A 12,425-nucleotide genomic window follows, 5' to 3' on the forward strand; every position below is an offset into this window, starting at 1 on the left:
TTAGATGTTGCAATTCTCCAAGTAAGCCACAGCAGTCTCCTAGATGTTAACAATATGTGCTTTAGCAAATAGATTTGTCATTTGCTGACCGAGGAAGAAATCCCAAATTAATTAGATGTCAAATAAAAGTACAGACCTGTAATAGCTCAGCAAGAATTATCCTGGATGTCTTGTGAATTTCTTCTTCTAGTACCTTGTCCAGACCGGTATTCCTTCAGCTCAGTGCAGATACTGGCATGACTGAGAACAAAATGCTACAGAATTTTTCTGAAATGCACATCAGACTGACAGTGATGGCATTTAGGTGGCTGAAATCTCTCTTTCAAAAATGCTAGATAATTTTTCTTGACAGTATTACTGTGGCAATAACTACTCAATGCCTTTGGTGCCTTGAGATGTCGCCTCTCATCTTATGTTATTTGCAGACACAGTGCTGGTTTTGTGTTGCTGTACAGCTGACTTAAATATATCTGTCTTTCAAACCTCATATGACTAATGTGGATGTATGTTTTATTTTTACTGGAACTGTTTGGTTTATAAATGTGTTTAAACTGTAGCTCTTAGCGTATATTTTCACACTCTGGAAAACTGTCTTCAGTTTTTTTCCACATTATCTTATAAATGCTCTTAGATCTAACATAATGTATATTGCGCACCTATATCCTCTCCAAAAGTTACCATTCCTTTCTCTCTCTGTTGGAACACTTTTTCTGTTTTTTCTTTTTCCAACCCTTTTATCTCACAACTTGGACCCATATTTTTACAGATGTTGAGGAACCTAAGATTGTTTGAATTCTGTGGGACTCAGACTCCTAATGACCTTTCTAAAATCAGGGTGCTTGGTCTGATTGCTTCAGCAGTTAAGTTTTTCTGTGGCTCCTCAACATTTGCAGATTAGCACACTGAACGAGTAAAATGATACTTAAAGTAACAAAGTTATTCTGTGAACAAAAGAGATTTCAATCACATTATAGGTATAAACTATAACTAGGATTTTCTTTATTACATACTTCTTATTAAATATATTCTTAATCTAGTAACTTCAGTAAAACATTCAAGCTCAAAGTTGAAATATTTGCTTTGTTGAAATATGATTGTAGTATATCAGATCTGTCCTTTCATAGAGATAAATCAACTAATTCCACTAATTGTGAATGTAACCTTGCTATTATATGTAGTGGATTTCTGTTCTGATTTATTGCATAATAAAGATAATTTCTTTACCACCAGGTAAAGAACGTCTTGCTGACTGCCTGGGAATTACTCCTGTTCAAGCCAGTCAATTCATAGAAAGTTTTATGCAAAAATATAAGAAAGTACATGAATTTACAAAGCAAACCATTGAGCAATGCCGAAATAAAGGTAATCCAAAGTCTGTAAGCATATTTTTGTTTAATAATCAGCACTGTGTGACAGTGGTGAAGACAAAGATTTGGCTTAACCAAAATTCACATAGTTATAGGACAAGAAAATACTTGGAATATAATTTCTTGGTGAATCAGGTTTTTTTCTCTTTCAACTCTGAGAGGAGCTGGTTATCTGCCTTTTCTCAGAAAGATGCTAACAAAATAAGACGTCTGTTCTCAGAGTGAACCCTACTTAATGTCAAGTTACACCGCATCATTTTGACATATAATGTACTCCAACATAAAAAAAAAACCCAGGGAATCTTTTACTTAATAAATATGCTACGTGGCTGGTGGACCGTGGAAGTTCAGTCATTTAGTCAAAGAGTCAATTTACAGAGCCAATTTTTTTAATGTATTTTTTCTTTGCATCAGTCAGAATTTATGTTCTTGTAATTCAGGTGGTATCTGTGATGACAGATGTGTGCAAAGTGCTTCTTGGAGCCAGCAGCTGCAAACACTTCTTGCGTCAAATTTGTTGTTAGTCTGCATACTCATTTATATTTAGTGAATCCTAGGAGTGCAGTAATTTGAGGAGAGAAATATAGCTGCTTGAAATATTTTCTTTTAAAAGCTTATTAGCAGAACTGTCAAAATTGATTTGTTTCTTAGTATGGTATAAAGTACTAAGACATTTTGCAGAAATAAATAGTAAATTTGCAATGTAATATTACCCATCATTGTATGGGTGAGTGTCATGATAAAAACATGTAACTGATTTCTAGTCATGAAAATTAATAGTACTCCTTCTTTGTAGAGCTTAAAAATGTACTGGAAGCATGAACTGTCATTGTGTCACACAGTTGCATTCCTTCATTCACTAATATTACTAAACAAAAGTGAAGTTACTGAAAATCCATTTTTAGTTATAATTAAGCCCAATATCACACATCTAGCAAAATGTGACGCATTTACTATTTATTTCTTTGATCTATTTAAAATAATGTAGCATTCCTTTCTTGAAGGTGAATCAATTTCAATACCCAAACCTCTGTGATAAAGAATTGGGTTTATGGGTTTATGACACAAAAGTGTCATAACTAATGTCATTGATTGTCATCAAAACATGCTTGTCTAATTAGTACTGACTCCTTCTATCCCATCTATCAACCATTGCCTCAGATTCCATCTTTCCAACAAAACCATTACAACCTAGTGAGTTCATTATACAGTAACTTCTTTTTGCTTATCTGCAGTTCAAAGGTGAACAGCATCCACCTGACTAGTATTATTTAGGTGTTACTAATGCCCGATACTCCATGTAGACATGATAAACAGAAAAAATATTAATTTGTGATGAAAATATATTTATTAGTATATATGTTATGATCTTGTTATTATTTGATTAAGTGATCAACATATAAAAAAGAGTACTTTAAGACCTCATTCAAGTATGTATTTGCAGATTAATCTTTGACCACAAAAGCATACTCTGCCACTGTTATATGAAAGATGGTATTTGTTTGGGGGTGCTAATTAGCTATGGGTATTGCAAGGGTGATTCTGTTGTGGAAACATACCACACAGGTATAAGGATATTACAATATATCTATTTTTCCCTAAGAATCCAATGTTTCAAGAATTCCATCTTTAGATACTGTTCTTAGAAAATCTTAGTTAAATTATGAAGAGTGATTTGCCAAAGAATATCCTAACTTCCAGATAATTCAGCTCCTTCTTCCAAAACTGGGTCTTTTGGTATTAGGGCTTCTGGAAATATAATAATTTGCAGAAAGCTGTATTAATTCATCCTGTACATAAGTCTGGGTACGTGTTGTCCATAGCAAGGTCATAACTTCGTGCTTGGAGAGGCCTCCTTACCACATGTGCTTGCCTATCTTGATTGCCGAAGAGGAGATGAAAGTCTGTGGCAGTCTGAACTTCCATGGTATCTAATAGCAACTCATGGATAGTCAAAGTGATCAGAAGTATATAAAAAGATTTTAATAAGATCTATTTCTAACATGGATGATTTTTCATTTTCCTTAAAATAAGAAAAGAAGTTTAGTTTTGAATACAAGCTGAGTTAACGTTTTTTGTGTGTTATTTTGACAAGAGGACCCTCACATTTCTTTTCCTATCTCAACTCCTCTCAAAATAGTTATTTTGGCAAAATACATCATTAGACCTAATGTGAAGCTTTTACTGTGTTTTCATGTGTTTCTTTTAAACTAAGAAAACCCACCACAATAAATGTAAGAAAGCTTGGCTGTGAAAGGGACATGAAAATATCACATAAAGAAAAGGGAAAAAAAGTTATAACTTTTTGTGGGTTTTTTTCCCCAAAAACTATTTGATAATTTTGGGAAATACTCATTAATGATTTAATTGCTCCACAAATTGATTTTTCTTTGCTATTCCCAAGTAAACTATTCATTGCATGGAAAGCTCTAATTATGGCTGCTAATAGATAGCTAATTCTGCTAGGTATTTATAGTTTCATCTCCCACAGAGAGAGTTTGCTGGTATATCAGTAGGCATTCCTAATGAAAAATAGCTTTAATGAACAGAAGTTTTCCTTGTATAACATGTACCAATTCTCTGAATGAAATAATTAGACCAAAAATACAATAAGCGTCTAAGGTTTAAATAAGAGGAGCTCTGAGTATATGCAGAGGGCAAAATATTAAATTGACTCAGGCAGCACACAGTTACAAAAATCTATATTCAAAAAGAATTTTTGAAATTTAATTTTAATCACCAAGAATACTAATCTCTATTTAAATCCTACAAGGTTATGTGGTTTCCATAATGGGACGTAAAAGACCACTGGCTAATATCAACGCACAGGATTACAAACTACGCACTCAAGCAGAGAGGCAGGCTGTCAATTTTGTTGTTCAAGGTAAAAGACTGCCTGCCTACCTTCCCACCTGCCTCCCTATCTCTTTATCTGTGCTTGGCTTTAGTGGACAACGACTCTGATAATCTCAAAAGAATGAATATTCTAGTAGTCTACTAGAGTAGACTAGAGAGTCTAGTAGAGTCTACTAGAGTAGACTACTGAGGCATGAGTTTTACTATAAAAGAGAAGTTTAAATTATATGTTCTATCTATCTTGAAAATTGCCAGTATTAGAAAACGCAATGTTCTAATACACTATAGTGGTATATATAATATCTAGAATTCAGTGCTTCAGTGATGTATTGTTGTGTTAAAACATTTTCATTTCTAGTTTTGATAGTTTGTTACTCCAAAAGGGTTTCTGTGATTATGCTGCTTACATATTCCAGCTTTTATTTTACGAGATAGCTTTAGTTCAAAAAATATACGATATTACAAGAATTGTGCATTGTTGTTATTTGTTTTGAAACCCAACTCATTCTTTGTAAGGAATGTCCAAACTTAATTCTGTGGAGAGTAAGAAAAACCCTGTTTTTTCAGAGAAAAACATTGCAAATTTGCCATATAGGTTAGAAATGTAAAAATCGGCATAAAGTGCTCAATTATTAGTTATTGTGATGCATTAACATACTCTATTTAAATAGCCTGGGGCTCAGTCTTGTACAGAATTTAGCCACCTAAAGAAAAAAAAAAAATCCTTGAGCTAGCAGTCCAAGACTGAGATCCCTTTACCAAGTTATCCTTTGGAAGAATTATTTTTTTAATTGGATGATGCTGACAGGTTTTTCATTAAGTTATATTGGAAGTGTACAATTTACAGGCAAGTAAAAAGTGCTTTCCAGATATGGTAATGGCGTGCTTTTTATAAAGTGACTTGAATTTTCCTTTTGAAAGGATCGTTTGTTTCTTTTTTTTTTCTCTCCAAATATTATTCATTTTAAGGTTTCATTTTAAAAATGACTTGAGTATTTGCGTCATGTTTGACAATTCTTATAATTAGTAACTGAATTTAAGTACTGGCTCTGCAAGTATATATACAGATCTAGAATTCTGATATATACTCTTGCTTGAATACTAGTTGTGCTCAAGTGGTGTCTGCCTTGCACTATTAAGCTCCCAAATGTAGAATTTTAGAAGTATCCTTATAAAATCTGCAGCAAAGCTGGCACATTTGTAACACTGGGCATGCCTGTACAAGCTTCTCCAGAGACTTGTGTGCAGTTTACCTGGGTTTCCATCCAGCTGGCCAGCAGCCCTCTCCAGTTGAAGGCACATACATATTGAGCTAATACAGCGAGTCCTGCTGAGTGTACAGTGTAGCATTAATAAAGATACATGGCCTTCTGAGCAGCACTTGCTTATGTCCATCTGTCCAAAGAGCTTGGAGCTGAGGCAGAGCTATCACAGGACTGTCTACGAAACGCTCACCTATATGTAGCTGCAATAATAAGATTGTCATATTTCATTGTCAGTTCAAATAATCATGGAGGACAAATCTGATGAAAAGTAGAATCATAGAATCATAGAATGGTTAGAGTTGGAAGGAACCCTAAAGATCATGTAGTTCCAACCCCCCTGACCTGGGCAGGGACACCTTCCACTAGACCAGATTACTCAAAGCCCCATCCAGCCTGGTCTTGAACACTTCCAGGGATGGGGCATCCACAGCTTCTCTGGGCAACCTGTGCCAGTGTCTTACCACCCTTGCAATAAAGAATTTCTTCCTGATATCTAATCTAAATCTCCCCTCTTTCAGTTTAAAACCGTTACCCCTCGTCCTATCCCTACACTCCCTCATAAAGAGTCCGTCTCTGTAATGTAACTGTTATTCAAAATATGTAATATTAGAAGGTGTAATGAAGCAAGGATTAAAACCTAAAATATTCAGTATTCCCAAATTTTATAAAACATTCATTCTAGACTACAAAGATATTTTTAATTGTGGGATTTCAGCTATTAGATAATATTTTAAGACTGTAAAAACTTTCTAAATTATTCTAAAACATTTTATCACAGTGTACTAACTGCATTTAATATATGTTTTATATCTATTTAATATATATTTATATATAATATGTATGTGTGTGTTTTATAATTATATCTAATAGTCTAATTAATTTAAGCAGTTTGTGTTTTGGTTATGGCGGCAGCAACTGATAGCAGAAGACTTCTGATGCATGACAATATTGAGAGGAACGTAGAGTTCCAGCTTTAACTTTCTACAACTGGATTTTCCACAGTTCTTTCATGGTGCTTATTCTGTTTTTGAATATTTCCCAGTTCAATAGTCTTTACCGATGTACAGCTTAATATTCTTCAGTTATCATTCAGCTCTACTGAATTGCATGGAGTAAACCATTTACTTTATTTATTTATTTATTTTCTTTTATTTCTTATTTATAATTGTGATAAAATCAACCAGAAGGATATAATTATTTTCTCTTAAACTATTTATATAAAATATTTATTAAAATATATCTAAACATCATATCTTAGAAAAAATATTTTAATCATTCTTTAGTCATTTAGTGTTTTATTTATTAATCTTATAATCTGTTTCATGTATTACATGAATTGAATCTGCTAGTTTTGCAAATTCTCATAATTCAGAATCTTCAGATGTTTTTCATTCCTATGCCATAGTTCCAAGAAGAACATTTTCCTTCTGCATGCTTTAAATTAAAAACATATCACGTTCTTTCATAGGATCTGCAGCTGATCTTTGTAAAATGGCTATGGTGGAGATTTTCACCTCTGTTGTCATTTCTCCAACTTTAACAGCCAGGTTAGTAGTGAGTAACTGCAAAACTGTTTGATTTAAAAACAAAATTAGTTGAAATTAATGCGTTTGTGGCATTTTAGACAGCTGTAGAAATATCATGTATGCCTCTGAATCTTTTAACAAGTGAGGACTTGTGGGATGGTTTTATACATTCAAAGTTATATCTTTTTGCTTAAATGTTTGAATCTGTAAATCCACCCCAAGGCGATGAAGTGCCCTGGGGCCATTTAAACTCAGTCAGATCTAGTTCAGTGGTAGTTCCACATCTTTGAAATCAAGCCCACTGATCATATCCTTCCTGTATTTTGAGTCTATTGTACAATGGGAATTGAACATTCAATGGTCTGGGAAAAAAACAGGAATCAGGAAACTAGTGCTCAAACAAAATAAATGAACATTTTTTATTTTCTGTATAGATGGCTTTCCCTTGCTAAAGAAAAGCTAGATCATCATGCTTCTCTTCTGTTGTGACTGTTCATAGTTGGGTGGGAGATCACAGAATGTCCTAAAGATTTTTACGCCACAAGCAGAAATAACGAAGTCTACTTTTGCTGTCATAAAGGATGGAGGGGGATGGTGCAGGGAGTTAGTGAGCATTTTTATTTGCTGCAGTAGAAAGATACTTTGAAGGCAAACTTGCAGGAAAAGACCCAAACAAATGTTCTCATATTTTGTAATGCTGTAGTAAACAATCCATTAGAACATGAATTTTTGCTTTTGATAAAAGCAGAGATAGCAGGTAGTGCAGAACATCAGTGTTGCTGTTGACATCCAGAAGGGGAAATCATAAAAACTTAGCTGTAGCAATCATGTATTAAGGACTTCCGTGGGAGTTTAGGTCACCACAAAGTAACAGGGTTTGGCCTTCCAAACATACCTTACAATTATGTGTAATATCTAATCCTATAAATACCCTGTGTATGTGTGTGTCATTTACACACAGCAATGTTGCCTTACTTGATCAATGTTTCAAAATGTAATTTCTAATTACAAATATAAATTCCATGTGTTGAATTCAAGGGTAGAGTCACTCCTATGCCAAAAATAAAACTTGTTCTGAGTAACACTCTTAAGTGTTCTTGCAACTTTTTGAGCAAAATACTGTTGAATTATTACCAAAAAAAAAGGAAATATGTGGCCCACTAGTACGAATCTGAAATGAGAAGTGGTTCTTAGGTGGAGATACGGCATGCATTTATGTATTAAATGTTGGATGATGTACTGTAGCATATTGTACATTTTGGGGCAGATTCTCTGCACTGATTATAGTTCTTGCTGCTGCCTGAGTTGTACGAAGAGACCAAATTCTGTCAGCTGTGGCCTGGTTGAAAATTTCTGTAGCAGGTGTAGCTTGCAGTTAGATTAGCAATAAAACAGCTGCCTTCCGGGACAAGCAACCAACAGTCTTTAATGGAGGAAAAAGCGGAGGTGGTGAGAGGGCAAAGAACGTACTCCGTTCTGCAGTTCCTACCTAGCACACTGATCTTTAGGTTCAATAACTAGCTGTTTGTTTTAATTCTGAGAAATGCCAACATTTTTTGCAACTAATGCTGTGTCTGATAAAGCTCGTGAATGTTTTCTTCTCTCAACAGAAAATTTTACTGGGGTTGTCCTTTCTCAAAACTATTTCTTTTAAAGAAGTAGTGTCACCAAATGGCTAAGAAGGTCATAGACATGAGGAAGTATTGAAGATTTACACCTTGAATTTTGTTGTGTTGTGAAAGCATAGGGGAATGGCTACACCAGACATCAGAAAAGCATCAGGGCCTATCCTTCTTATTCCTATCACAAATGTCACAGCTGGCAAAGACCAAGACTGCAAGGGCACCTAAAAGAGACAGACTGTTTCAAACTGTAATTTTGAACTCTGGCCAACCATTAACAATTGGATGGCTTTGCTAAAGGAGAATCTTTTAATAGTCACTAATGGCTCCTTGCTGTAATATTCAGTAGGTGCTTACAAGCCAGGCTTGTCAGGAAAGTACAATCAATGCCTTTATAAATCCTGTGAACACTCACCTGGTCAGGCGGTGACATTTGAAAGCATCATTGTGGCCTTGCCAAAAGCATACAGGACTGAAACTTGAAAATTTGTGTTTCCACTTGTCTACCAGGTGACATTCAGTTAGTTATTTTTTCAGTGGTCTGTTTCTTGATTTTCTTATCAGTCAAGACAGGATAATGATCCTAACATCCTTTGTAAAGCACTTTGAAAAATATTGTTAAAAGGAAGTGTATACATAATTGGTGCTGTTGTTGTAGCAGTAGGAATGCACAGTAGCTCTTCCAAAATGAAAAATATAATCAGTCTCCTATTATCATCACATCAGATCATATTCATTCCATAGATAGCACACTACTATCTTTTATTCGATCTTCACCTCCATGTGAGGTTCTGTTTTTTTTCCTATTAGAACTTTTAATTTTGGAAACAGGGTTTTCACTTTGAACACCATATCAAAGAGAAATATTTTTTATATATGCTTTAGAAGTGATTATGAACCCCAGGTTTACACTGGGAGACAGTATCTCCTATAAGGCATAGGCAAGTAGTGGCTAACTCTCAGCATTTTGTCTTCCTTACCTTGGAAATAGAAAAAGTAAAATCTAGATAAGGTCTTACAGTTTTTAGTGTTAATTTGCAGGTGTGTTTGCAGCCATCTCCAGTGACACTACTGCATTCATTTTTCATACACTGTAAGCTGTTCAGCTGTTAGCAAGCTCTCACCCAACGGTATGAAACTTCATTTTTGTAGGACTAGTAGTCAGTCGATTTTCAGCTATTGTTTGCATACGTGATATTGTATATGGAAGTTGGGGAAAGGTAATCAAGCTACCTTTTCATGGTGCTTCATCAGAGAGGCCCTCTTGATGAAACAATATATTCTCACTGTGACTGATCAATGGCTGTTCTGTCAACTAGCAGTCTCATTTTTCTTTTTGTATTTCTTCATCTTTTAATTCAAATGCTAGCCTAGCAACTTTTGTGCTGTTGACAATAAAAAGTCAATTCATTACTTGGAAAGAATTTTACCAAAATGGGACACAGTAGCATGTGATAAAGAACTGATACTAGTATGGGTTAGCTACTGGCGTCAGTGTTAATATCTCTGCATTTTGTGTGGCACTGATGAGTAATCAAAATTATTTCTTCAGAATTCCTCCATATTTACCTAGATCTCTGTTAAGATGCTGTTCTGCTGCTGATGGCCATGTTACTTACTGAAAATGTGCTGCTGACATAAATTATTCAAGTGCCAGCTTTTACCTGTCTGATACAATTCACAGAACTTCCACACAATGTTTCCTGCAGGCAGTTGATAGCAAAGAAACTTCTGAAGTGAGATCGAGGCATTTAGTAGCAGCTGAAAGATTTATTGAGTTGATGAGAGTGGAAAGGTATTTGGTGAACTCAGATGGACAGTGGTAGTTCTTTTCAGTGTTTAAAACGTCATTGCAGTGGCAGACACGTGGAAACTTGGTGAGAAAGGAGGATGCTGGCAAATTGTGGAAGAATTGCTGCCTATACATCACTTCGTAAGCTGAAGATGCACTGATGTTACCCAAAGTCTACCTGGTGCTACATGGACTTCTCAGAAAGTCATTAAAGATGATAATATCCCAACAACATGCAAATTAAATTTAACAAGTCTACGGAACTACTGAGTAATTTGGTGTGAATCCAGCAGTTCTGCTTTCTCACCAATTTATTGTTCCTTCAGCGCTGGACCTGTGCCACAAACACACAGCTTTAGTTCTCAGCATGTCCGGAGCCTAGTTAAAGACACAGGTTCAGCAACAGGGCAGATATAAATGAATGGTCCGAAAAGGAGTAACCACAAGCAAATGAAAGGAAAAGCCATGATCTTATTTGCTTGGTCTCAGCTGCTTTTCAGCAGCAATGGATATTGGAGGTTTTGTATGTCTTCCTCAAGGAACAAACACTTCAGTCAACCTAATGATTTTCTGAGTTGGTGAACTGTAAATGCAGCTTGCTTCTTCACAGATAGCTAAATTAGTTAGAAACAGCCCTAATCGTCCCAGGAACAATCATTGTGTTATGTGACCTGGATTTTTTTCAGATACAAATTATGTGGTAAATCACAAATGATTCATTTGTTGGAAGTGGCTTCAGTTTTAGGTAGACACAAGAATCTAGAGGCATTTTTGTAAGGTGTGTAGGGATTCAAGCATTAGTACTTTACTGATCGCTTATCATTTCTCAGATTCATACAAAAGGATATACTAATAAAACCAACTTCTTGATTACATTATAGCTTCAACCAAATACATCCAGTGAACTGCTTAATGCTGCTGCTGTATGTAAGGATTTTCTTTAATTCTGGGCATAAATCTTATGTCCCTTTATCTGTTTCTTCAGGAATTAAATAATTGTTTTTAATCCTGTTTTTTTCTGTAGCAGTTATCCAGGATAAAAAGATTTTTGTTTCACAGACATATGCTCTTGTTTCAGTAGCAGAACGAAACATCCTAGATCATATGCTATGTCAGAAATGACTGAGCTCTCCATAGCTGCTGTCCCAGTGCAGTATGTAGCTCTTTGCTTCCCAAAGTGACGAAATAACATTGTGTTTCTAGGCATGCTGTGACTTAGCAAAATTATTAATTTCCTCAAACATTCAAAGCAGTATTTTGCATGTATGCACAAGATGGTGAACTGTTACCTGAACACTTCATGCATAGTGAGCCAGAACAAATCAGAATGATTTATTCTTTATAGGAAAAGCTAAATATATTTAATATGCTTAAATATCACAGCCAAAAAGGACATTCATGATGTAGCAGGTTTTTCAGTGTTCTTTATGTGGATCGTTCAACACAAATAAATAGTTTTCATTTATAAAAACGTTTTGTAGGTCACCTTTTACATTGGTATGTTTTAAAACACTTTGGGTACACGCGAAAGTTCTATTCTCTTTAATTAACCATCTGTTCAACTTCCTGCTCTTCATGATGTAGCTGCTGAGAAAGCAAATTTTGCAAGTTAGATGAATTTTTATGGTTAAAATGTTAAAATATCTTGGTCTTTATTATGGAAACACTGAAAGAGATAGATTAAAGTTAATGCAGGTAACATCTCTTCAGGCATGATATATCTTAAATTATAGCTTTTATACTACCTCATTAGAAATACTTATAGATGCAGCTTCAAAAGAAACTTGAAAAATCTACAAAATGTTACAAAATTATCATAACCTTGTTCCTTAGTTATGTGACAACTTAGTAGGCCTTCTTTCCACTGGAATCTCTGTGGTTCTGGGGGAAACCGTGAGACAATTAAATAATAGGTAGTATTAGTCATATCAGAAAAAAAATTAATACAGTTTCAGTGTAGGGAACATAGAGATTTCTAAGAAGAATCGGATCCAGCA

At 34.9% G+C, this 12,425-nt stretch overlaps 1 protein-coding gene across 1 annotated transcript in view; it reads left to right on the forward strand.

Moving 5' to 3' along the window:
- Nucleotides 1–12,425, forward strand: part of POLN (DNA polymerase nu) — a 110,139-nt gene that overhangs the window by 77,566 nt on the left and 20,148 nt on the right. The window contains exons 20-22 of the mRNA XM_054203011.1: nt 1,231–1,362; nt 4,141–4,251; nt 6,957–7,035. Coding sequence (XP_054058986.1) covers nt 1,231–1,362; nt 4,141–4,251; nt 6,957–7,035 — 322 coding nt within the window. The remainder of the gene's footprint in view (nt 1–1,230; nt 1,363–4,140; nt 4,252–6,956; nt 7,036–12,425) is intronic.

The sequence above is a fragment of the Rissa tridactyla genome, chromosome 5 (genome assembly GCF_028500815.1).
Source record: "Rissa tridactyla isolate bRisTri1 chromosome 5, bRisTri1.patW.cur.20221130, whole genome shotgun sequence".
NCBI classification, from domain to species: Eukaryota; Metazoa; Chordata; class Aves; order Charadriiformes; family Laridae; genus Rissa; species Rissa tridactyla.